The 27,438-nt window shown below is 39.6% G+C and overlaps 1 protein-coding gene across 1 annotated transcript in view; it reads left to right on the top strand.

Annotated features, from left to right (window-relative positions):
- The first annotated feature begins 6,309 nt into the window (after positions 1-6,309).
- TRIM66 (tripartite motif containing 66) overlaps positions 6,310-27,438 on the top strand; it is a 73,077-nt gene continuing 51,948 nt past the window's right edge. Inside the window, exons 1-2 of the mRNA XM_074956930.1 lie at positions 6,310-6,529; positions 24,602-24,705. Coding sequence (XP_074813031.1) covers positions 6,310-6,529; positions 24,602-24,705 — 324 coding nt within the window. The remainder of the gene's footprint in view (positions 6,530-24,601; positions 24,706-27,438) is intronic.

Here is a 27,438-nt window from a genome sequence, read left to right as displayed (position 1 = left end):
CACACACCCCTGTGGAGCGTCCCCTTTTTTTGAATGTTCAGCTATGGTAACCCTATTCAAAGGGAGCTTGCTCTACATGTGCAGAGTAGTCCTTTCTTTATAAAATAAATACCCTCCAAAAATGAGACCCTCTGGGTATTGTCTACATGGTAGTGAGCCCTCCAGCCCCCTAGAGAGACTTGTGAAAGTAGGGTTCAAGCTAGTGCACTAAAAATTAGCAGTGTGGATTTTGCATTTCAAGTGGCAGTTCAGGCTCTCCAGTGTGCCAAACCCCCTGGGTCTAAGTTCAGGTGGCTAGCTTGAGTTTTCACTGGAGCCACAGCATCCACACTGCCATATTTTAGCTGAAGCCCTCTTAGAGCAATTCTGTCTACCTGGGCTGTGACGCTTCCTCCCAGCTGCAGTTTAGACATAGCCTATGTGGCCATGTGTTAGCCCAGAATAAATTTTCATGGTTGAGTTATAAGCTCATGCAAATAGAGTAACAGTAAAAATATTTACAGTTCTTTGGCTGTTCCAAAATCTTCAGACTCTGCTATAAACCTAGTTTAAAATGGCGTGGGCTTACTGGTAAAAGATGATTGTTTTTACTGCATAATTTTGGTTTAAAACAAGTGTTTTAACTATTTATACTTTAGTGAAAACATTGCCTGTTAATTACAACTAATATTTTTGTTTATAAATGGAGTTTTTTTACAGTTGCCTCTAAAGTTTTCCATTAAATATATGATAGTGTCCTTTAATACTTGCTACTTAGTACAAATAAAAGTGGGGAGAATGACATAAGAGAAACTGTTACTAAAATATGTCTGCATATTTTTTTTAAATGTTGAGGTCCTGTTTGTAAATATTTAGGAGCAATTGTGAACCTGAGTGGTTTTGTCCTTTACAGTCTTGTACTATACATTTGCTGAGGTGTCTAGTAACCTATTTCCAGCAGTTGATCATAGTTCGTAATAAAGCTAGTTTTTTACCTTTCTGTTTACAAATTGTACAGATGTAGAGTTGCTGCACGCATATGACCTAAATAAGAGAAGTGAGTGAAATTGGAGTGGAGGGAACAAGCTCATAATCTGTGAACCTCACACAGCTCCCATTAGGTTGTGATTTACAACTGCAGTTTTCTTAAGACCTCTGAATCTGACCCTTTCTACTGACAGTGTTTTAGAATTTAGCATAATTTCTTTTTTTCTCCATAGTGCAGGATAGTTCTAGTGTGCCACATCAGGTGCATTATGTTTCTTTGGAAGTATCAGGTACTAGCCTTTGCTGAAGAAAGGTTACCACCAAGCTAGATAGAATTTACTAGATACTCAGTGGTCATCTTTACAATTTGATATGATTCCCAGGAAGGACATCTGATGATATTTAAGAGACTTCCAGCGAAGGATTTTCCCATTAATAGGTTCTGCACAAATAGAGAGCAAGAATGAAGGAGCTAATTAAAATGAAGACTTACTTAACTTTTTTATTTTAAATGTTTTGCTTGTTTTCCCTCTTGTTCTTTACTTTGCATCCATGTTTTATAAATATGAAAAGGTATTTCTGTTTGGTGGTATTCAACAAATGAATCCAAGCTCTTGCCAACCCAAATAACTGTCAATGTATCAATTATAAAATAAACAAATATGGTAAGATAAATATTGTAATGTTGTAAAAGCCTTCTGGAATCCTCACAACAAACACCCCCTTTTAACACCAGGAAGATATCAAAACCACCCTTTGATGGCATCAGCAAGAAATAAAGATGAGGACAGAGAAGAGAGAGAAATTCAGATGACTTATGAAAGTCCCAGCCCTAAGCTACAAAGATGCTCAAATTATGGAACCATTTGCCTTCTGCTTTCCTCTTCTATGAAACATATTTACACCTTCCTGGAAATCCTAATTCTGTGACGTATTGAGTCCTTCAACAAACCAGGGGGTACTGATGGCTCTCAGTACTTCATAAGGTGGGTTTGCACTGTTGCTCCATGGCCTTGGTTCTGGAAAATGTTTTAGCCATCTCTCTAAACATTACGCTTCCTTAAAAACTCAGCCTCCTATTGTAAAATTGATATATTTGTGTGTTCTAATTCATAATGAAGCAATATGTTAAAGGATTTGTGAGGAGCAGAGACTCATAGACTAAAGCCAGAAGGAGCCATCATAGAATCGTGGGATGGGAAGGGAGCTTGAGAGGTGTTCTAGTCCAGTCCGCAGCATGATCATGATCACCTAGTCTGGCCTCCTGCATGTTGCAGGCTACAGAACCTCACCCACCTCTTCTTGTAGTAGGTCTGTAACCTCTTGCTGAGTTACTGAAGTCCTCAGGTCTTGATTTAGAGACTGCAAGTTGCAGTGAATCCATTGTTTATGGTAGTTCAAACCAGCGAGTGACCTGTGCCTCGTGCTGTAGAGGAATGCAAAAATCCCCCAGGGTCTCTGTCATTCTGATCTGGGGGAAAATTCTTTGCAGTCCCCAAATATGACGATTAGTTAGACCCTGAGCATGTAGGCAAGTCGCACCAGCCAGACACTTGGGAAAGAATATATTAACTCAGCGCTCTCTCCCTATAGTGTCCCATCTCTGGCCATTGGAGATTTCTATTATATTTCTATTACTCCTGTTTTCAAGGTCATCTAAATATTCTTGTATGATATTCTGGTCCTTATCTGTATTGGCAATACCTCACAACTTTGTGTCATCCACAAGTGGTATTCGTGAACAGCCACTTTTTGAGCCAATGTCATTAATGAAAATGTGAAATAAGATTGGTCACAAGATGGATCCTGAAGGAGTTCCGCTAGTAACCTTCCTCCAGCCTGACAGTTCACCTTTCAGCATGATTCATCGTAGTTTCCCCTATCACCAGTTTTTTATCCACCTCTTGATTCTCATATTAATCCCCATCTTCTCAAATTTAACTAATAATTTTCCATGTGGAATGGTACCAAATGTCTTACTGAAATCCAGGTATATTACATCTACTGCAATTCCTTTGTCTAGAAAATTCGTTATCTTCTCAAGGAAGATCACGTTGGTCTGGCATGATCTACCTTTTGTAATACCATGTTGTATTTTATCTTTAATGTCCTTAACTACTTTCTCTTTCAAAATTTGTTCTAAGATCTTGCATTCTATTGAGGTCAAACTAATGGGCCTGTAGTTTCCCAGATCACCTTTTTTCCCCTTTCTAAAGTATAAGTACATACTGTTGGAGACTGAAGAAGACCACTTTGAACATTTACCTCTGGAGGATGGATCATGAAGATGCATCAAATAAAGTGAGTTCATATATAGATAATCATTATTATTATCATGTTATCTAATTATACTATTGGTACATTTAATGGAACTTATTTTTAAATGGGCCTTAAAACGGCTTCTAATGTTGAACCTGCAGTCAACTATGGATGCAAATGATAGATTATTGCTGGCTGTCTGATATGCTAGTGCAATCAAGTAGCTAGATAGCCACATATTTTCATTTGCGCCTGCAACTGGTTGCGCTCGCAAAATAAGCGGCAGGTTTTAAAATTTAGTCCAATATGTTTTAAAATTTTAAATAGTAATATTAAAATGTGTTACTCTTAAACTCTTTTTTTTTTTTTTTTTTTTTAACGGACAGATGGTAATTTTTGAGTCATTCAGATTTTGTTATTCCATGATACAAAAAGAGCATGCTTCCCAGCCTTTGCTTTTAGAGAATCCATTTGTTTTGCTTTAAATGTGTGCACATTGTTTATAGTTTGTCTAAATGTTTCTTTATTCATATGCTTGTTTGTCTGGCTCAGACCCTCAGTAAAGTCTAGAGAGATTGCTGAGCATTACTCAGGATCTGAGAAGCTTCTCTAGCTATATCCCACATATATGAGAGTTGTGCTTGTCCCCAAGTTTACGCACATGCTGGTAATATTATGTAATTTATTGTAAAGGGGGAAAATCTGTTGTTTTCTGAACCCCTCAGATGTAATAAATATCTTTTTGGTACGGGGGCATTAATCTTGTAAAGGGCAGACTAGTAACACTGTATAATTTAAATGAGAAACACATAATGTCTCTCTCTCGTTTAAGTGATATGAAAATGTTATATGTGTTCAATGGGTAGGTGTCTTGTGCCTGCAATAAAGCTTTCTCGAATACTTTCCCCAGATGACCACTAAGGAACAAAAGCTTGCAGGAAACATCAAAACTGATCATTTCACAATTGCACAATTCCTGTCTTGCTAATGGAAGCTAGAATGGAATTGCAGTCTGTGGGAACAGTATGTCATCCTGTTTACTCTGTTGTATAAAGCCACTGCACCAACATTATGGTCTCTCCAGCTGGGTTTGTTAAATAAAAAGGATCTGCATTCAGTTCAGCAAATTTCTTGTATTCTGCATTCATTGCTTTTCCCTCTTTTTGAAGTTTATTTTGGTTTAATAGGTTATGATTTTATATTTCTAGGAGGCTGAAGTGAGCTACTTTGTGGTGTGGAATGGGAGCCCTTCTGTGAAACATGAAAGCTCTGGCTGATATATTGAGTGGCCCAATTCTCTATTCAGCTCTGGTAATCCTGTTGAAGGGGACATGGGTAGGCTGAGAGGACTTCTTTGGCTCAAGTAATAGCCATCCTCTGTTTTCCACTTTGTCCTTTTCCTCTGACTTATAAAAATACTTCTGAATGGACACCATTTTTTTGCCCTTGGAATGCAGCAGATTATTCCCAATGGCATGGTTATTTTTAAAGAAACAAAAAAAATGTCACTGGAGGAGTCCTAGACCAATTATTGCATGTGAATACTTGGTAAATCCCTGTGGAAGAGCTTGACACAAATAAAATAGAACGTCAGGATTTCTATCCATTGGAAAAAGCTGGATGAAAGTAGAAAAGGCACACTTTTGAGATGTATCTTGACAACTATTAGATATGTCATCTAGCGCTTTGTGTGGGTGGGGTGAAGTTCTTAGTCAACTTGTCTGAAACAAATGCATCTCTGCATTCTGAACTGTTACGATATTATTGTGGGAGACAGCTGGATTTGTCTTGTCTCACACACCATGAAGAGAGTGATTACCTAAGTGACGCGTGCTCCCCTGTGCGCAGGGGGCACTTGCACCTGCAGAAGTGGGGTATTCTGCTTCTGCAGCATGCTTCTCTGTCTCTCCTACCCCACAGAAGCCCCTCTGCAATGGCTCTACAAAGGGTATGGGTGAAGGGTTCCTGTGGATTCTCCCCTGCCCATACACATGGGAGAAGGCAACATCAATTAATACAGTCCAAACATGTTTGAGCTGTTTCCCTCCTGTGATGTGGAGCTCCTTTTATAGGAGAGCTCCAGAGACAGTCCCTGTAGAAGGCATGCTTCCAGGGCCAAGCAGCAAAGTGGAAGCAATGAACAGCAGTGTAGATGTGTCCCTTGCCCTTTGAGGATCTTTCAGGATCTGTGGCCCAATGGGGTGAAATATTCAGTTTATTTCAGGGAGTAGCGGAGGGCAGAACTACATTCACCTTTTCCCCCTCTCTATAAAACAACAAGAAGGAAACTCCATGAGCTGTAACTTCCAAAGTTTCCTGCTGCATGTTTGGATTATTTCCATGTTGGAACTGAGACTTCAATTCCAATTTCAGAATCTCGGTTGAGGCATAAACCAGCAAGTACACAGTTTTACTTGGAAATCGCAGGCTAAAGTTAGGGAAAACATTGTTTTATTTGTAAAGGGAGCAGATTTGATTTGTAGTCTTTGAGAGGCAGTAAGCATTGAACCCCAAGATGCCATTTGTACAGAGTGTAAGGGGCACGTTATTAAATCTTTAGAAGCAAAAACGTTCATAATTGCAAGTATCTTTGCATTTCTGTATGCAGCTTTCTAACATGCATTGTTCAAATGGGAATGGGGTTTTAACTGTTTATTCCCTTATTCCCATTTATTTCTCTTGCTGATTGTAAAACATTGGGAAAAAAGTGTAGAAAAAGTTGGAACATTTTCCACCCGCTTTGAGACCTGCAAGCAGAAAGAGTACAGCGTGTGAGAATTTAGACAGTTAGCATTACTATAAATAGATCCACAGTACAGTATGCCTCAGATTTTATCAAAAGTAGCAAGCACTATGTACTGAGAATGGAATTTTGGTTTGTTTGCCTAAAACCACTCTTTCCAACACGCTAATCTGCAAAGAAAACGTTATTTTCAGTAATGTGGGTGTGATATTTTCACCTGCAAGGAACTTCCCCTTTCTTCAAAGGGGCTGAATAAATGTTTTTGAGAACGTGCCTCCTGCAGTTGGCTTGTATTTTTCACTTGGGTGGCCGAGCGCTTCACTAAGTAGAAAGTGGTTGTAATGAGTCATTTTGTGACTTTTAGTGTCCTTGATGTCAAACTTTGGACTAGGAAAATGGAGAGCCTAGATCTGTTGAGGAATTGTTTGGTGTGCAAATGGGAACTAAAGAGAAGAGATCCCAGACTGCTGCCTTGTCTTCACTCCTTTTGTAAGGACTGTCTTCCAGATTTGATTCAAGGATACAATTACACTTCCACTGAACGTGAAGTTATGTATGAAGGTAACATTTCATGTACTATTTTGTACTTCTTAGGCACTTTATAATGCAATATTGGAATAGGCAGATTGAGAAGCACTTTTTTACACAATTATTCTTTAAAATATATTGTAAAGGAATTACTAGGAGACTTAAAATTAGAAATGAGAAAGAGATGGGTGGGGTACCTTCTCCCCTAAATAAACTTTTATTGGGAAAAACAATCTATTAGAGACAAATTAAATAATTTGGAAAAATGTTTAAACTCACATAATCAGTTTGTTTTTAATTAATTGTTTTAAACAAGTGTCAACATCCTGGATGTTTGTTTTACAAAAAGGTATTGTAAGGTAGCTGCTAGGCTATAACTTCTTTACACAATTCTTTGAATACAATGGAACTTTCTAAGGTAAACAATTTTTCCATAGAAAAATTTAGAATAGATTTTGATATCTCGATCTGGTCCTTCACTTCTATCGAAGGTCATTATAACTAGAATTGCAGTGTATATATTCTGATGCACTTCCATTTTACTGCATCTCAAGTTCATCATAAGCAGATTCCACTATATACTGTAATTATCATACTGACTCAATCAGTTTTTAACTAAACTAAGTAAGCTTAGTGCACTTCAATTGCAAAGACAAGGATTTTGTGAATCTGGCTCTGTTGAGCATGAAGTTGTGGTTAGAGTTTTTAGTAGTTATTTTAAAAATAAATGCACAGGTGTTTTTGAATTGTAGAACGAGACACACAATCAGAAACAGATATGGTAATATGCTAAACTAGAACCTAGCTTGTTGAATTCAGTCACTTTTTTACTGAGAAAACATTAACACTGATTGTAAGAAAAAAAAATGCTATTAATTTGTAACAGTTCCAGAGCAGTTCTGTTAGAAATTTGTAGGAAGACATGGTCCCTGCTGCGAAGAGCTGACGATCTGAATTGGATAGATAACACAAACCAAAATGATTCAGATGTGAGAGTGGCTGGAAACAGCACTTGGAAGCAGATCATTGTTGAAAGGCTAAGTGGAAGAAATGTTGGAGGAGAAAAGGGAAGTCACTTAGCACAGAGGAAGAAGGAGGCTATTCATGTGCAGGGAACTGAGTAAAAAATGTAAAAGACTAGAGTAAGAGAATGAACAGTCACTTCAAATAAATTATAAAAGGGTACCATTAACTGTCCTCTGGTATTTCTACATACCACAGTGGTATCTAAGCTCTCTGGTGGCTTTTTACTATCAATTCCAGGAGAACTAGGTTCTCTTTTCAACTCAGCCTTTGATATACTAGAGCCTAACTGGATGTATCCTAGTTTGAAAATGTTGGCCTTAACCTCTCTGTGTATCAGTTTCCCCAAATACGGAATGGAGATGATGATGATGATTCTCGCCATTGTAGAGCCCTTTGTCATCCTTGGATACATTGGATTTAGCTATGATGAGGATTAATTATATTTTTAAAATATTATACATTTTTTTATGTATAATGATCATAATTCCTGATCCACTGCCTGTGGAGTGGATCAGGAATTATTAACCCGCAGCACTAGTGGACCTGAACATGCTAATCTAGCACCCCTGAAACAGAGTTTTGCTGAAAGCTGCAATGCGCTACTTCCCAACTTGGCTTATTATAGATCAGGAGCAATTATGGGTAAGAGCCAGATAGGAGAAATAGCAGAGAAAAGAACCAATCAACAGTGATAACCCAATAAACTTAAGGAAGACACCAGGTGCAAACCTCTAATTAATATCTGAGCAACATGAGCAGCAAAGAAAACACATCTGTGTCTCACTTAAATCAATGGCTGAAAATGCTGGTAAAGGCTTGTCTATACTACAGAATGTTATTGTTTTACCAAATGTTACTGTGCTTGAACACATTTGTAGAGAATTAAGTTAGCTATGTGATGCTGACTATGACTATTATCAGCATAGACCCAGATAAATCATTGAATCAGTTAGGTGACATGATGCTGAACATGATTTGTTCTAGTATGTCCTGAGCATAAAATTGTCTTCAGCACCAAGTCAGCTAACTCAATTCTTCACAAGTGTTTTCAGACTCGGCAACACTTTATCAACAAGCCCTAGATGCAATCAAATGCAAAGTGAGGGGGAAAATCTAGTACATTTCCAAATGAAGGCAATCTAAGATAAATAAAGCCCTTAGCTATAGAGATGTATTTTAATCCCTGTCTTTCAGTACAGTAGTACAAATTATGAGATAGCAGGATTAAGCCATCTCTTCCCATTTTCAGTTGTCTTTGTGATGCCTCTAGGATTGCTGCAAAGGTGGATTTAAAGTGCGCTGGGTAAGTTACTTAATGGCTGTTGAGGTTGCGAAGAAAGTACATGTTAAGCTGCAGCTCAGTGTTCTTGCTCAGGAAGAGGTGTTAGCAAGACATCGGCGGTAACCTGGACACTCTGGGGAAACTGGGAGTACCTCAGACTTGATTTGTGAGAGCTGGTGGTTTAAAAACATGGGAACTTAAGTCCGTGAATTTCATTTGAGGACAGCTCCGACAAGAGGACGTAAAAGTCAATGATCTTTGCAGGTTAGGTGACTGAACATTTTATTGGTAATAGGAGGCCTTGGAAATCAGTGGGAGTTAGTGGTTTGACTCATTTACTTTTTCTGTAATTCAGTATATGTTTTCCAATCTTTCTACATGTTAAATAATATGGGCCACATTCATCCCTTGTGTAGCTCCACAGGATGAATGTGTTTAGTGTTCGGAAAAGTGTTTCATTCAAAGGACAGATTTGGATGGGGGGAAACAGGTGGTATTCCCACAATAAAAAAGCAGGCTCTGACTACAAAGTAAGCTCTACGTACATGAGAAACCACCCTGTCATAAATATAAAGGGAAGGGTAACCACCTTTCTGTCCACAGTGCTATAAAATCCCTCCTGGCCAGAGGCAAAACCCTTTCACCTCTAAAGGGTTAAGAAGCTAAAATAACCTCGCTGGCACCTGACCAAAATGACCAATGAGGAGACAAGGTACTTTCGGAGCTGGAGGGGGGGAACAAAGGGTCTGTCTGTGTGTTATGCTTTTGCCGGGAACAGATCAGGAGTGCAGCTCAGAACTCCTGTAAAAAGTTAGTAAGTAATCTAGCTAGAAATGTGTTAGATTTCTTTTGTTTAATGGCTGGTAAAATAGCTGTGCTGAATAGAATGTATATTCCTGCTTTTGTGTCTTTTTGTAACTTAAGGTTTTGCCTAGAGGGATTCTCTGTTTTGAATCTGACTACCCTATAAGGTATTTACCATCCTGATTTTTACAGAGGTGATTCTTTCACTTTTTCTTTAATTAAAATTCTTCTTTTAGGAACCTGATCGCTTTTTCCATTGTTCTTCAGATCCAAGGGTTTGGGTCTGTGTTCACCTATACAAATTGGTGAGGATTTTTATCAAGCCTTCCCCAGGAGGGAAGATGTCTCCAAGTGGGCTCTTTCCCTGTTCTTTGTTTAACACGCTTGGTGGTGGCAGCATAGGGTTCAAGGACAAGGCAAAGTTTGTACCTTGAGGAAGCTTTTAACCTAAGCTGGTAAGAATAAGCTTAGGGGGTCTTTCATGCAGGTCCCCACATCTGTACCCTAGAGTTCAGAGTGGGGAAGGAACCTTGACACCCCCACAGTAGATTGTGCAGATGTTTAAAATTTGCTCGGGTATGCTGTCTGGTCTCCTTGGGCTTGGCTGCCCCTCACTGCGATCCGAATGCCTCCATGGTCTCTGCTGGGGGGTTCCTTGTGTTTAGCTTTCCTTCCTTGAAAAAGCTCCCTTGTGGTGCCTGTATATTGTTCATCATATAATCCTCCCTCTCCTTTCTTACAGGCTTTGCTGAGAAATGAAATAGTTAATTTTAATTTTTTTATCAGGTATCTGAGTTAGCACCCTTTGAGATGAGTTATGATGTCAGGTTCTACAACATAGGTAGATGTCTGTGTGTCAGTTATACTCAGGTCATGTTTTCAAGATTAAATTAGCAACCATAACAGCTAGAGACTGTTTTTTTAATGAAAGCTTAGATTCTGAACCATAAGAAGGCAGCATGAAAAAGGTGCTGACACACCATGCTAGCATGTACTGATTGAGTTTAAGCCCTGGTTACATTTCTGTTTTGTGACTTTAGGCAAGCTGTTTGTTTCCATTTGTAAAATGAGAATGATACTTACCCACCTCTGTAAATGCTTTGAAATGAATAGATGAAAAGCCTTCTAGAAGTTGAAAATTTCAATAATAATTTTTATTACTATTAAATCTTTGTTTGAATTGATCCTGTGGAATGACTCTTGTTTTCTGTGAAACCATGTAAATAAATTGTGCATGGTATCATTGGGTTTCCATGACTTGTATAATAATATTTATGGCAAAATTATTACAGAGCTAGCCTACAAATTGTACTCCTGTGGGCATTCTGTGCCAAAAAATAAAAAATTCTGTGCACAATGTTTTAAAATTCTGCAAATTTTATTTGTCAAAATGACACTACATAATCATGTCACTTTCAATTATTTTGGTAATTTATTTCAAAATACCAGTCAGCGAGTATGTCTGTAACAATACAGACACACAATTTCCCCCCCAGGAGTAGAGAGTTAAAGAAACCCCTATGTCAACCCATTTCCTGTTTCTCTGTCCCGTTCTCTCCTTTCCCGAGCCCAGCCGAGGGGCCAGACACCCACAACCTCCACCCACCGAGCCCAACTGTAGGGTGCCCCTCAGCTAATACACCCGAGCCCAGCTGCGGGTTCCCCCTAGCCCAGATGCCTGCACCCTCTCACCCCAGAGCCCAGCTGCAGGGCCTCCCCTTGCCCACATACCCACACTCCTTCCCCCCCCCCGAGCCCAGATGTGGCTCCCCACAGCTCAGACACTCTCCCACCCCAGAGCCCAGGGATCCAGAGGGAGAAACAACCTAATGCTCAGTCCCTGGCTTGCATGGAGTTTCCTGCATGCCACCCTGTCCTTCCCTCAGGGTGCGCTGAGAACTGCAGCTGTCAGGAACCCTCTAGCTCCCTCCTCCTTCTCCTTCTCCTCCTCCCAGCAATGTCTTCTATGTGCGAGCTTGGCTCTGCTGGGTCCAGCGGCCCCTTGTGGCGGCCAACAGCACTGCAGCCCATTTCTGTGTGGGAAAGGAAATTCTGCACCACAATGTTAATTTCAGAAAAATTCTGCTTTGCGCAGTGGCACAGGATTCCTCCAGGAGTAAAATTGAAATGAATAAGTCGGAACTACCCACTGATGGACACTCTTTTGTAAGAGAGAACCCAATACCCAGATTCAAAAATGACAGGAAAATACATACTAAAGGTCAAGTAGTGAAGAACTGCAAACTGAACTCAACTAAAGCAGACCTTTAGACGGAGTCAACATGGCTGCTGTTGAAAATATACAGTTGTCTTAAACTGGAAGAGCAGATATTATGTAGCAGCCCTACCACATAATGCCTACTTGTGAAATCTTATAGGTAATTGGTCAAAGGCATCAAAAATTTGCCTAACTGATGATCACATTAGCATTCATGTATTCTGAGCTGTCTTTAATGAGAGAAGTGTATTGTTCTTTATGAAACAAGTTAATCACTCTGTCTCCTTTTACTCTGCAGTCACTTTCAATATGAAGGTGTGGTTTGTGGAGACTACAGGTCCCAGCATGCAATATTCCATGTTGATTTAAGCATTCTTCTGGATTGTATTAAAATGTGGGTGTCAGTACAGCTTTTTAAGAAGCTATTAACTTCAATTTGGCCTGTGTTAGAGCAGCCAGATTATGAGGGCAACAAATAATCTTGTTTTGATGCAATATCACATAGTGCAAGTGATGCAATATATTACACCTGTTAATTCTGAAAGAGAATACTCATTTGTTTTAATTAGATATCCACAAAGAGGTTTAGAGCAAGCACAAAATATGAATTGTTTCAAAAGGGGGAGGGAAGAAAACCTCATCAAGAAGCATGGAAAAGCATCTCTGCTGTCCGCAGGCTTCTAATTTGGTCCATTTAAATGAATTTCGGGGAATTTGGCTCATCTCACTCTGTGGTTCAGCTGCCAGACCCAAAAGGCAAGCAAAGCAGTTGGGTTTTGTTAGATAAATATGAACCTGTAAAATAGGGGGAGTTTTCTTTAAAACTGTTTCCTATAGCCTATAATTGGATCTCTAAGGAAACCATGAACCATGCCAGCAGCGCTGAGCATTAGCTAATGATCTCTGAGAATAATTATCCTGGTATTTGTTGAGGGGAAAGAGGGTAAGGCAAGAAGTGCAATGTCTGGACAGCAGGTAGAAATGTGATGGGTATGATATGCCTGCTACCTGTTTCTTTATGATCAGCAATTTTTAGAACAATCAGAGGTTAATTGCCAGTTCCGATTTATTAAGCAGACACTTGAGCTGAGCTTTTCTTGTGTTAAAGCCTGACCTAGGGCTGGAGTTGGAGGGCCTTGAAACAAAACTGTAAATTGAGTCCTGTGATACTCAGTTTAGAAGTGGTGGATCTACAGTTTAAAATCAGCCAGGGTCTCTGTGCTTGGTGAGGAGATGTAGACGTGGCCAGTTATTCATGGATTACTGCAATTTACTGTATTTGGAGCAAAATTTGAAGGGCACTCTGACACATCAGCTCTTTATTCATGGGTATTTCTCTCAGGGAGCATATGGCACTTGTAGTCAAGAGACTACACTGGCCTCCAGTTAATCTCTGGGTTCAATTCAGGGTGTCAGTTTTGATTCATAAATTTCATTATGGTGTAGGTCCTGTGTACCTTGGAGACTACTCTCTCCTTATATCTTATACTGGCCATTGAGATCCACTGGGTAACTTGATTTGTATATCTGAAGTTTCGTTATTCTCTGGAATTCCCTCTCCACGTCATGTGTCAGAGTCCATGTTTGTTGAGCTCCAGGCATACTTCAAGGCCTATGTGTTGCCTGTGGCAAGGGGGGTGTTTGGTATTGTTTGTCTGAATGCTGATTTTAAAACTCCATATGTGGGATTTAGATATCCAGTTTAGGTGTTTGTGTTTGAATATTGGGCCCACTGACTGCTTTCTTGTGTTCATTAGTATGAATTCTGTGCACCTTCAGTTTAGTTACTGTTGCTGAGGTGAGTGACATAGCTGACTTGAATTTGCAGGATCTGCGATCCATGGAAAAGGAGCAAACACAGTGTGGCAAAGTGAGAACATCTCTAAGAGAAGAGAGGTGTTTTTATAACTCCATTGGGTGCATGCATTGTGCCTTCTTCATGGTAGCTTCCATGGTGCTTTTCTTCATGCTCCGTAGTACACCATGAAGGAATGATGGAACAGTTTCAAGGCTGCAGCAGTGGTGTTATTTCTTCATGTACATCGTCCGAAGAAGACTTTTCTGAGAATGACTTCAAAACAGAGTGGCCCTCACTGGTCTTGTAGTGCCTGCTAGTAGGTCAGATATATTGAGAAATAGCTATGAGTGCATGTATCTGGAATTTCAGTGTTGGCTTATTAGGTGGCCTATCCCACAACTCATGAAGAAATTGGATTCAAGTCCAATCTTAGGATCCTTGTTGGCATCCCTGAAGTTATTAGCCTCTGTGACATCATAATCCGCTGCACATCAATGAATTGTGATGTCATAAGTAGGAGATTAATTATTTCAACTGATTAGTAAACAGGAGGAGCTAATGAACTCCTAGGAAAAAGATCAGATTTTTATGCAAATGTTCCTATCTCCTTGCCAGAGTAAATTACATATAAACAACATGGGGATCTCAGCAACCCTTTACCAATGAAAGAGATTCAGCTTCTGTTTCTAGAAGTTTTGGGAGAAATAATGGGCCTGATTCAGATATAGTGGTCGCATGATTTCTTGAAATGCAGATTCTGTTGCTTGAATCCTATAATTCTGTGTTGGATTACTATTTAGATACAGCTATTGCATCATTCTTCATACGTATAAACAGTGAGTCTCTAGGGCAATGCTTTCCTTCACCAACAATGCCGTAATAATGATACATTTAAATGAGCTGTCTGTAAAGTACAGGTTCCTGAAACAAATGAACCTTGTTTGTTTATAGGTAATGTTGAGAGATGAAGTCTAGAAAGATTTGTAGGGAATAGTCTGCAGAGGGTACGCTGAGAGTGAATGGCTTTGTGATACTCATTTAGCTGAAGCAGAGAGACTCCTATTTCTTTCCTTCTGAGCACCTATTAAAAGTTACTCTGAGCTTTGAAAGACAATCCAACAAGAAAGAGAGTGGATGCTGTTATTGTCTTACTGTGTGATCTGTATTTCAACACTTCTGGAAAAATACAGCCAAGAAAACTTTAAAAAGGCCTAAAAGCATCTCAGGTGAGAGCAAGAAATAAACCGGCAGGAAAATAAGGTGGATCTTGGGTGTGTGCCTTCTAATAACCCACCTCTTATCCTGACCTTGCTACTTTGTGAATGTTTCTTGAGTGAAGAAGGGAAAGCAGTTCCAGATGCTAAGCAGAAAGGTCTAATCACTTTCTTTCATCATCAAATGATACTGTACAGAAAAGGCTGTTGCTAGGGGGTACTATGTATGGACTTCTGCTTAATAACAACCCATTTCCTGCGCTTAGTGACTTTGATTTGTGCACCTTTTCAGGTGACTGTTTATCCAGAGGACAGGTAAGCAAACATGAGTTGCTTTGTTGTCTTTTTTTATTTAAGAAAACAGTGGTTTAGCAGCAATCTACATTTTAAGTATAAGCTTTGCAGCGAGATTTAGCATAAGCACTTTATACTCTTGGAGCAGCTGTTACTTGTCTCACTGTTTGCAAAAGTACATACTATTTGTCCAGCTTGCTTAATTTCATTATAATTAGTTTGGATAACCATTCTATAGTGTATTTTTAATGTCAAGAATAGTTAAGCTTTTGTAGAATGCATATGAGGAGAGTGTTGAGCATTTCTACAGTGTACTCTTTAATATATATATAAAAAGTATCACAAGTGAAGTCCCATTATCTGAACTCATTCAGCAAGATGCAAATATGTCTATCATGAAGGACAAGAAATCTTAATCATGAATTTCAAGAATAGCCCATGATCTGTTAGGGAGATATTTAGCCCATTAGCAATGCATATTGGCAGCTGCATAAGTCGAAGAATGTCCCCCGTACACTATTGCCATGTATCTAGAATTTTCTGAGTAATTTTTTAGTTGTTATTCCTTCTACTCCTGACTTTTCTTTCACACTGAGAACTTGAGAGTTAGAAGCATCTCAGAAGTGTATCTAAGAGGAGCTTCAAGTTTATAGGTCATGGTTACTTAACTCTCATTTAGCCAGATGTTTCAGATATACTTCAAGACATTTAGATGGTCAGAGTTCACCCACATTTGAATGCATGTCAGTAATAAAGATCCTAATACCATGTTTGGTATCTGGGGCCATATTCTGTGTGACTCACATTCCATGCAACTGCACTGACTTCAGTGTCATGGATGGGGTATAAAATCTGGGCAATTTAGTGCCTAGGGCTTCAATTTTAGATATCCAGTGATTTAAATTAGAAGAAACTTTCTGTGCATCAAAAAATCTGATTGTTCCAAATTTGCTAATGTGACTACATTTCTCAAAATAAATGAGGCTCCTGGACAGTCACGAGGAACATGTTATTTTTAAGTGTGAAAGATGCTGAAATATTTCTTTAAAACATTAATTCTGACTCCTATAAAACAGTAAATACTATTTATGTTTTGCATTTCCCTGGTCTCTGGCAGATAAGCACAAATTAAATTCGTGTTAGCCTGCCTGAGGCCACAAGCACCCCATTAAGTGTAGGTGAATAGATATAATTTCTGTTATAAAATATTTGTGCTAACTGCATAATACTGGAATGTAGCAAAAATACATTATTGCAGTATTAACCCATTTTACAGTATGTGACAGATCTGCATGAAATGGCCCTTGACATGGAAATACCTTAAGCACTGCTTTTGCTAGACCAGCCAGTAAAAATTCCAGTGTGTCATGTATAGTCCAGGATATGCACCACCATAACATCCAAGTGGAATAATGACTTTGGGGGCAGCTCTCATTAAACTCCATGCACTTTCCCATTTCCAGAAACTGCTCTGCTGATTGACTTTCTTCTGAGTCATTGTGAGAAGCATTCTGTAGCCCTAAGCCACCGTCTTGCTAACTGTTTAAGGCATGAATACAGTCTAGTGGTTCTTAACCTATTTACCATTGTGGGCCACATATGCAGCTCTCCACACACTATATATACTACCTGTATGGCCCTGAGGTTGCTTTGGCTGTGGGTTGAGAACCATTGGTCTGGAATTTACAGTTTTTACACTGATTGGGCTGCAGTATTGTGTGTAAGGAACTGGTTCAAAGTCTCCAAGGGCCAGATCCAATTCACGGAAAGATTCCCATTGACTAGAATAGTATCAGAGCAGGACCCATGTGTCTTTTAAAAAATTACCTGCAAAGTACATTTTTTGTTCCAGACTTATTAATCAATGTTTATTTGCTTCTTCACTCATGTTGCTGTTGCTAAAAAAAAAAAAAAAAAAAAAAACTTGTGGCAGATGCCATCTCAAGACCTCACATGACGATTTGAAAGCTAGCTCTGAGCCTAGCAACCGCCCATACTGCAATTCACAGGTGTTCCCCGCCTGTGCCAATGGTAATGGCCTGGGAGAGCTGTGGTAATGCCATTGTACCCATAGCATAGATTGCCTTAGGTATGCCTGTGCACCTGTTATATTTGCACATATCTCTAGAGAGCAGAGTTGTTAATGGTTTACGTAAAAGGTGCACATAGAAATTTTATTTCTGATAAGCAGGGAAAGATTCCACCATCACGGATAGGACAATATAATTTTGATATACTGCCCTGGTACTAAGGCAATTAGCTACAATTGTCAGAGATAAATAGATAAAACATGAAATAAGATAATGTAACTAATAGCCAAAAAAGCAAAACAAGGACAGTGCTATGGAACTAGGATGTTGTGAAATATTATGTTTTAAATATGTGTGGAATTGTAGTTGTCTTTTTTAAATTACAATCTTTTTTTAAAGTGGCTATTTAATTTTCAGACAAAATCCGACCTCAGGCCACCTGAAGAGGATAACTGTGCTTGTAATAGTTCTGTGGAAAGAATGATTAATAACTGACTTTTGGGTCCATTCTTCCCATGATATAAATGGGAGATTTTCACACAGATGTTTCCACAAACATCAAAAGATGGTACTTTTTATTTCTGACAGCTGTTGGTCCTCCTTTAACTTTCTATATGGAGAATGCCAGTCATTAGGCAGTCTGGTAAATTTTGCTGCTGGAAGAGTCCTCTGTGTAAATATATTGATCTGTGATGAAATGTCATATGTAAACAGGAATAGTAAATGAATAGTGGGTGTAGATGTTTACAGAGTAATGTGAAGCACTCATGTTTGCTACAGCATTTGTTGTGGCAAATAAAAGTTCACATAGAATACATAAAAAGAAAAGGAGTACTTGTGGCACCTTAGAGACTAACAAATTTATTTGAACATAAGCTTTCGTGAGCTACAGCTCACTTCATCGGATGCATTCAGTGGAAAATACAGTGGGGAGATTTATATACAAAGAGAACATGAAATAATGGGTGTTACCATACACACTGTAACCAGAGTGATCACTTAAGGTGAGCTGTTACCAGCAGGAGAGCCGGGGGGGGGGGGGGGGGAAGAGACGGGATCTTTTGTAGTGATAATCAAGTTGGGCCATTTCCAGCAGTTGACAAGAACGTCTGAGGAATGGGGGGGGGGATAAACATGGGGAAATAGTTTTACTTTGTGTAATGACCCATTCACTCCCAGTCTCTATTCAAGCCTAAGTTAATTGTATCCAGTTTGCAAATGAATTCCAATTCAGCAGTCTCTCCTTGGAGTCTGTTTTTGAAGTTTTTTTGTTGAAGTATTGCCACTTTTAGGTCTGTAATCGAGTGACCAGAGAGATTGAAGTGTTCTCCAACTGATTTTTGAATGTTATAATTCTTGATTTCTGATTTGTGTCCATTTATTCTTCTACGTAGAGACTGTCCAGTTTGACCAATGTACATGGCAGAGGGGCATTGCTGGCACATGATGGCATATATCACATTGGTAGATGTGCAGGTGAATGAGCCTCTGATGATGTGGCTGATGTGATTAGGCCCTATGATGGTGTCTGCTGAATAGATATATGGACAGAGTTGGCAACGGGCTTTGTTGCAAGGATAGGTTCCTGGGTTAGTGGTTCTGTTGTGTGGTGTGTGGTTGCTGGTGAGTATTTGCTTCAGGTTGGGGGCTGTCTGTAAGCAAGGACTGGCCTATCTCCCAAGATTTGTGAGAGTGATGGGTCGTCCTTCAGGATAGGTTGTAGATCCTTGATGATGCTTTGGAGAGGTTTTAGTTGGGGCTGAAGGTGATGGCTAGTGGCGTTCTGTTATTTTCTTTGTTGGGCCTGTCCTGTACAAAGTAAAACTATTTCCCATATTCCCCCCCCCCCCAGCTCTCCTGCTGGCAATAGCTCACCTTAAGTGATCACTCTGGTTACAGTGTGTATGATAACACCCATTGTTTCATGTTCTCTATGTATATAAATCTCCCCACTGTATTTTCCACTGAATGCATCCGATGAAGTGAGCTGTAGCTCACGAAAGCTTATGCTCAAATAAATTTGTTAGTCTCTAAGGTGCCACTAGTACTCCTTTTCTTTTTGCGAATACAGACTAACCTGGCTGCTACTCTGAAACCTGTCATTATAGAATACATACTCTCACAAACATTCTATGTATAATGTTGCCACCACAGAATTCCCCCAGACATGAAGCCCTCCAATGCCCATTTCTTCTGGGTTTATAGCTGCTGTCTGGCTGTTTATAGCTGCTGTCTTCCATCAGGCTTTGCGCCCCCGGTTACACCCAAAAGCAGTCACAGTGGTGCCAGCTATATGCAAACCCCTCTCTACTGGGATGGCTTGTAACCAGCACAACCTGTGTACACAGGCCTGTATCCCACACCTCTCCACCTATAACTGGAATAGGCCATGCAGTCAGACATGTAGTGGGAAGGTCTTCCTCCTCCATGCAAACACCCAGGACAAAGGCACAGTCTTTCCCTCAATGGGTGCTCAGAAAATATGAAACTATACACTTTTAAAATGTTTTACTTTTATTTCAAGAGCAGAGCCTGTAAAGGAGTTATATAATTTTTATATAGTGAGGACAATTCTTGGCAAGTTCTGTTCTGTTCTGACAAGAATGCATGAAATTTTAAGTTTTTAAAAAGTTTTGTAAATGAAAATGAACTTAATCACAGATCTCACTGAATGATTCACCAATGCACATTTACACATATTGATATTGGAATTTGATTTATCTGACCAATCTCTGCCAAATTACTTAAACTGCAAAATGCTGTTATGAAAATAACACAAACCCAATCCTGGGAATTGCGTACGCTCAACACCTTGTAATATCAGGCCTGTGATCAGGCATGTTCATCTGGCAAAATGTTGCAGGATTGGGATCCCAAGGACAATTAACAATAAGAAACTGGAAAACATTCAAACCTTAGAAAATCGCTGACACAAATCTAGTTAATTTCAAGGGTAATGGACAACTTAATATTACATTATTCTATTTAGTCCCTGCCCTTTGTACACAACTTCTTAGAGGGATAAGTGGCGTTCAGCCATCCGAGATTGAGCGATTATTCTACAAGCCATTTTCTTTCTAGAATAATATTTTTAGTTAAGGAAGACAGCAGGTATAATAACGTCATTCTGGTTTGAAGTCATAACTGGGCACCAGTCTAAAAATATTACTAAAAACATAAACTTAAATGAGGTAAACTTATTTAGCCCTGGAAAACATTGCCCTCTGTTATCATAAACTGATTGCTTGAAAAGAGATAGGAGGTCATGATGCCTAGTGTCAAAATTCTGTGCTCACTTGAAAGTTAAGGACTAAGATTAAAAAGGATTTGTTGCATTAATGCACCACCCTCATCTCTGAGGAATTAGGTTCAAGTCCATTATAATTCACATGTGTATTATTTTGGTGGTTTCATCTTAGTCAAAAGTGGATGTTTGCCCTGAGGAAAAAAACACCATACAGTATGTCAAGAATGTGAGTCTCCTATTCCAAGAGGCCCATGAGTGAACTGGCTAGGGTTATTATAGATGTGGTGCATTTTCAGAGCTTGGAACAGCTACTTGAATGGCAGTGTTGGTTCCCAACATTTGTAATGACTAAAATTCCCATTGGTATACTAGTCAGGACAGGAACTGAATGATCATTCCTTAGACACTGAGACACATTAAGAGATCACTGGTAGCAGAGCAGAGCAATTTCTTTCTCTCTTCCTGTATTTGTTGTGTTAAGTGCTCTGTCATAGTGAAAAGATCTTTCAGAAACTTGCAACCTGCTTTTGTTTCTGTGGGCAGCTTATTTCCTCCTTTGGCTTGACCTTGATTAGTGGTTGCTATGTAAAACTATTGCAAGGCAGTGTATATTATACCTATTTGTATATTGTGTGCACACAGTCATTCTGAAACTACTTTTATTATTTTCCATAGTGCAGAAGCTGCATATGGTGCTGTACGCTAGGTAAGATGTGTTGATCAGATAAGAGTCCCTGGCCTGAAGAGCTCACAGTCAAAAGGGACAAGTGGATAAAACAGACTGTGTTTTGTAGTGACATCATGCTTAGGGGGATGGAGGTATGAACAGTGAAGGTGGGCCTTACATGAGCTGCCTAGTCCTCTTACATCACTATACTTTCCTCTCTCTCAGCAACTCCCATTGACATCAGTAGTGTAGAATTGGGTCTTTACTATGTTGTTAACCACTCTAAATTGCAGTGTAAGAGAAAGCAGGCTGATGTCACCAATGCATTCTATACCTGTATAATATGTTTTACTTTGGAGCACCAAGGCCTAGATTTTCAAAAGTCACTAGTCATTTTGCATACCTAACTTTTTGGGTGATCAACCTGAGATACCTTGACAAGGCCTAATTTTCAAATGAGGAGTGTACTCTCTGTTCAGAGTGCTACCTATATGCTATCTAAAATGTTAGTGTGTCAGGAGAAGGAAGGTGATGGATAAAGTGACCAAATTAGGAATATTTATCAAACTTTGTAAATTAGCTAATATTAGCGGCATCATCCAAAATCCAGTGAAGTCAGTGGAAAGACTCCCATTGATTTCCCTGAGCTTTGGATCAAGCCCATGTTCATTACCAGAAACCAGTTTCCTCCTGAGATTTGAAGACTCTTTTTGAGCATCTCAGTAGTAAATAAATACCAAACGGAAGTGAAGTGAGATCTTAATGTACTATCTAATCTGTGCTTTTATAGTGTGACATTACACTCCATATTCTTTATGGAGATATGCTTATGATATGGATATGACATAACTGTGAGATACTTTATGAAAGATGGCTCATGTAAAATACCATTGGAAAGGTTATGATTTACTTAATGTGATTATCCAATTTTTATGTATGTATCATTTCTGTATCTAAAGTTAGGAATATGGACTATGTAACAATTACAACTGGGTGTGTATTGGGTGTATCGGGGGGAGGGATAGCTCAGTGGTTTGAGCATTGGCCTGCTAAACCCAGGGTTGTGAGTTCAATCCTTGAGGGGGCCATTTAGGGATCTGGGGCAACTATGGGGGATTGGTTCTGCTTTGAGCAGGGGGTTGGACTAGATGACCTCCTGAGGTCCCTTCCAACCCTGATATTCTATGATTCTAAGACACCCACCAGCTGACAGGCCATCAGATTTGATGAGCCATCAGAAGGAAACAACAAGATTGTGAAGATACTAATCTCTCTCCCTTCTGGGAGGTATCCTGGGATGTAACTGTGACACTACTAGGTCAGGTGGTCTTGTCACCTGATACTAAACATTATCTTGGACTTCTTGTAACTTTCCACTAAAAGGGGAGGAGGGTCAAGTTTGGGAAACAAAGGATTCCCGCCTTATGTAAACGTTATTTAAGGATGGGGAGGCAGGCAAACAGGACTCCTCCTCTCCATGGCTGGTCTGCCCAGGAAGAAAGACTGCTAAAGACACATGAAGGGAAGACAAGTGGGGAGTCCAGACTGAGATGGGGGTCCAGTCTGAAAAGAAATATAACTGGAACTCTAAGCTACAGAAACGTTGCAACCTGCCTAAAATAACATTTAGGGTAAGAGATTACATTTTGTAACCTGTTTCTTGAGTATATTGAGCTTAGCTTGCATATTTTGTTTGATTTGCTCAGTAATCAGCTTTGTTCTGTCTGTTATCTCTTATATTCACTTAAAATTCGCCTTTTGTAGTTAATAAACTTATTTCTTGTTTATAATATAACCCAGTTTGTGCAATTCATAATTGGGAGGAGAGGGGGCAAGAGGCTGTGTATACCTTCCTCCACATTGAGGGAGGAGGCGGATTTCATAATATACCTTTGGGTCTGCACTCCAAGAGAGGTGGACACCTGAGTGCTGGGGCAAGTCCCTTAAGTGGAGTCTTCCCAGAGCTGATCTCAGTATCTGTGTCGTTCTGCAGCAGGGTGGGGCCCTGCCTGTATGTGTGCTAGAGGAGGCTTAAAAGCCTGGCTCAGCAAGACAGGTAAAAAGGGTGCCCAGGCTGGCAGAACAGGCGGGCTCAGTGGTATCTCAGCACATCAGGTGGCATCTTGAAGGGGGGCAACCTGTCACATATAGCTCTTAAACAAATATAACAAGAGATTCTGCAGGCTAACTTCCAAGAGTTCTGGTTTTAATGTTGGCTAAAGAAATTTTGATGGGATTTTCAAAGGTGTCTAAGAGAAGAAGCAGCAGCACAAGTCCCATTGACTTTCAATGGAATTTGTGTTCCTGTTTTTCTTAGGTGCTTTTGAAAATCTCATCCTTTGTCCTTTTCAAACTAATATGTGGAATTTAAAAAAAAAATCACGTTAACATTCCTGGTCTATTTAAGCAAATAGTTCAGAAAAATATAGTACTGGTGATTTTAGTTCTCATTAATGTGTCAATAGTGTGAGAATTCATAACACAGAATTCTGATATTGTTTTGTATAGAAAATACCAGTGTTCATTCTCCCCTGGAAGCGACAAGAGAGTAGCCATCTGAATTTCATGTCAAGAAAGGACCCTATCCTACAGCCCCTTACTCACATGAGTTGTTCTGCCTGGTGATTTCACAGCAACTACTCTCTTGAATATTAAGACCCCAAAAGTCTCTTTTGTAGAATCATAAAAATGTTAGGCTGTAAGGAACCTTGAGAGGTCAAGTCCAGCTCCCTGCGTTGAGGCAGGACCAAGTGTATCTAGACCATCCCTTGCAGGTGTTTATCCAACGTGTACTTAAAAACATCCCATGATAGAGATTTCACCACCTTCCTCAGAAGCTTATTGCAGAATTTAACCTTATAATTAGAAAGTTTTTCCCAATATTTAACCTAAATCTCCCTTGTTGCAGATGAAGCCATTTTTCTTCTTGTCCTATCTTCGGTGGCCATGGAGAACAATTGATCACCATCCTCTTTATAACAGCCTTTAAGATATTTGAAGGCTGTTGTCAGGTCCCCCATCAGTCTTTTTACTTATACCTAAACATGACCAGTTTTTTAACCTTTCCTCATAAATCAGATTTTCTAAAACTTTTATCATTTTTGTTGCTCTCCTTTGGACTCCCTCTAATTTATCCACCTTTCCTAAAATGTGGTACCCAGAATTGGACACACTACTCCAGCTGAGGCCTCACCAGTGGGGAGGAGAATGAAAGGTTGTCATAAAAGAACAATAGCTAATGTAAGAAAATACTGGTGGATTAACAGTTTTTATCAGAACTTCAAGATTGTGTGGATTTGAAGGTGCTCAGATACCACAGTGATAAGTGCAGCATAGAACATAGAATCACAGAGTCACAGTAGTGTATTGTACTTTGCCAAAACTAGGCAAATGTAATTCGTTAGTTGATGAAGAGTTGAGTTTCCTGGAACTAAGCCTTTTGGTGTGATATCAAAGAACTGTCAGTACTTCAGTGTGGTTTATTTCATTTCCTGATTCATACAGCTGTTCTGTTTCTTCGCTCAGGTATCCTCTCATGTCCTGTGTGCAAACAGACGTGCTTCGCAGGCGATGTAGTTGAAAATTTCTTTCTCAAGGACTTTCCAACAGCAAATCCAGCTATGGCAAGGGTAAGTGGAGGCTGCTAAATAGGTTGCAGCATGAGTCTTTTGAAAACCGATAACCAGACTCAAAATTTGTTGTTTGAGTAGCTTTATATAGCATTGTAATTTCACTGCAGCTCTTCAGTCATCCCCAGGGACTGAACATACTGCCTCTAAAGCACTTTTCTCACCCTGTGTGAAGAGCAAGGCATTAAAGTCAGTGGGAGCTTTGGCAATGACTTCAGTGGTGCAGGACTGGGCTCTTGGCATGAGTATGTGGCAATACAAATCCCTGCTGCTAAGCCTCTAGGTTGGCCCTTGGAGGGAACTATTTCCCTTAACAGTTGTTTTGCATGAAAACACTTCTGTCAGTCACCACAGCACTAGCCACAGTGGAGCACAGAAAATTTTGACTTGTTGCAACATCAAACTGAGTAGCACAGAACACAAGTTTCTAGTGGGTAGAATTGTCTTTCAAATAAACCCAACTTACCACCAAAGTTAGGTTTCTCAGTGACGAGCTAGGATTTCACTCTTGAATTGTGTTTCATTCATTATAAAAGTGATGTACAGGTAATAAACGCATCTGATGCATCCAGCAAGATGCTGGATATCCCTTTCACTCTGTGTTTCTCAGTATCCTCTGTTCCTTTGTCAGGGCCAGGTAAGCAGTGACAAAGGCTACTGGTTGTATGGTTGTCTCAAATTGATTGCTTCTGTTAAATGATAGAGATGTCAGTCTAATAATAATAACAAATAAAGTTCTTCATCAATCCTGAGGGAAGTCTCCCAGAACTTTTCTTTCATCAGGATAGAATGGATGTAACTGAGAAGTTGGAGACATTTTGCTGTTTGCTGTGGCCTTATGTAAACAATATGCCTGGAGACAAATATGTTTCTCATGTGCCATTTAAAAAAGTTGATTTGCAATTTAGTATTTTAGTTATGTATAGTCTTCTCCTATACTAGTTTAATTGTACTGTTTCCACTGTATTTAAGTGTTTGTGCAGCTCCAGGGGAATTGTTCTTGTTTATTTCTGCTCTCTCTATCTCACTATAATACCCTTCCTGAATGAGGAAGCAAGACATTGGAAAACGATTATATTGCACTGGAATGAGGAACTAAAATAGCACTAAATGAATCAAAACTACTTTACAAACTATTGACTGATTCATTTTATCCTTTTTCTACTGGAATCGAAAGTGTTGCCCAATGGTTAGAGCTAGTGACTGAGAGCTAGAATTTTTGGGTTCAAATCTCTGGGCCAGATCACAGACCCATTCCATCTGCTCTGTGCCTCTGTCAGTTCCAGGGAGGTATAAAACCAGCTTAAATATCCAGTTAGATTCCTCTGGCATTGGAGATTCCTTTAGCAGGTTTTACCAACTTAGGGGACATATCAAAGGTACAGCCAGAGCACTGCTGCACCCCAGCACTGCCAATGGAATGGTCCTTTGTGGGTTATCAGCCAGAACAACTTACAGAAGTCTTGAGGTTGCTCTAAGTTGTTCTGGAGACTGGCCCCAGGATCCAGTGGGAGAAGAGCATAAGGTCAAACACCATCTTTGTCTCCTGTGTTTTAGCTCCGTTCAGCCTTCTGTTGATTACCAATGCCCCTGAATTGCTCTGAGTCACTTAACTTTCCCATTCATCATTTTCCCCATCTCTAGAAATACATACCTAACTCCTAGACGGTACTGTGTGAATTCAATGAATAATGTTTGTAAAGTGCCCTGAGATCTTCAGATGAAAGGTGCTATTTATGTGCAATGTATCATTATGTGAACCAGGAAGGATCACTTCACACATACTCTTCAAAGATAAGTTTCAGAGTAGCAGCTGTGTTAGTCTGTATTCGCAAAAAGAAAAGGAGTACTTGTGGCTGTAGCTCACGAAAGCTTATGCTCAAATAAATTTGTTAGTCTCTAAGGTGCCACAAGTCCTCCTTTTTTCTTTCTTCAAAGATAGTAAGAGCAAAATGTACACAATGCTGCTGCAGTGTTAAAAGTTCTTATTACATTGAGTTTTCTTAATTATCGTAACTCAATTCATCTACCTTCTAGAGAGAGCCAGTGTATGAAGGAAATCAAATGAATAAATCTTTTAGTCTCTTCAAAGGCATTGGAATATTTCTCAGATCTCCACTAAGAAGATTTTCTTTTCTTCAGTCCCTTAGGACTCCGAAGAGCAATTCAAAAAGAAAACAATTCCCACAGGAGTACAGGAATCCTACAGGGGAATGAAGAATGTTCCTTTTTTATAAATAGTCTCATAACAGTGAAGCCTTTATAAAAGGAAAAATAGGAGAAAACCAGGGCCCGATCCTGCTGTCACTGAAGTCAGTGGAAGTTTAGCCAGTGACATCAGCAGGAGCAGCATAAGGCCCTCAAATTATGAGGCTACTAGAAAGACATGAAGGCCAGTATTTTCAGACTTTGGTGTCTAAAGTTGACATCTAGTTCCATAAAAATGGCCTAACTGGGAGCTGTGGATTCTCATCACCTCTGAAATTCAGTCCCCATAATTAGGTGCCTACATATGGATTTAGGTTCCTAACTTTAGGCAGCTAAATCTGAAAATTATGCCCAAATCTGTTAACTGGCTTGATCAAATTGGACTTGGCAATGTTGCTAAAGGGAATGAGAATTTGGGGTGCAAAAGAAATGTAGGATCAAGTCCTGCATCTTGCCATTCTGACTTTGGTAGAGGTTTACCGTTGCACTCAGGTGGTAGCCAACATGAATGTCACATTTTAGGGG

Source organism: Natator depressus, chromosome 6 (genome assembly GCF_965152275.1).
Source record: "Natator depressus isolate rNatDep1 chromosome 6, rNatDep2.hap1, whole genome shotgun sequence".
Taxonomy (NCBI): Eukaryota; Metazoa; Chordata; order Testudines; family Cheloniidae; genus Natator; species Natator depressus.
Note: the sequence above shows the minus strand (reverse complement) of the source record. Positions and strands in the feature narration are given on the sequence as shown.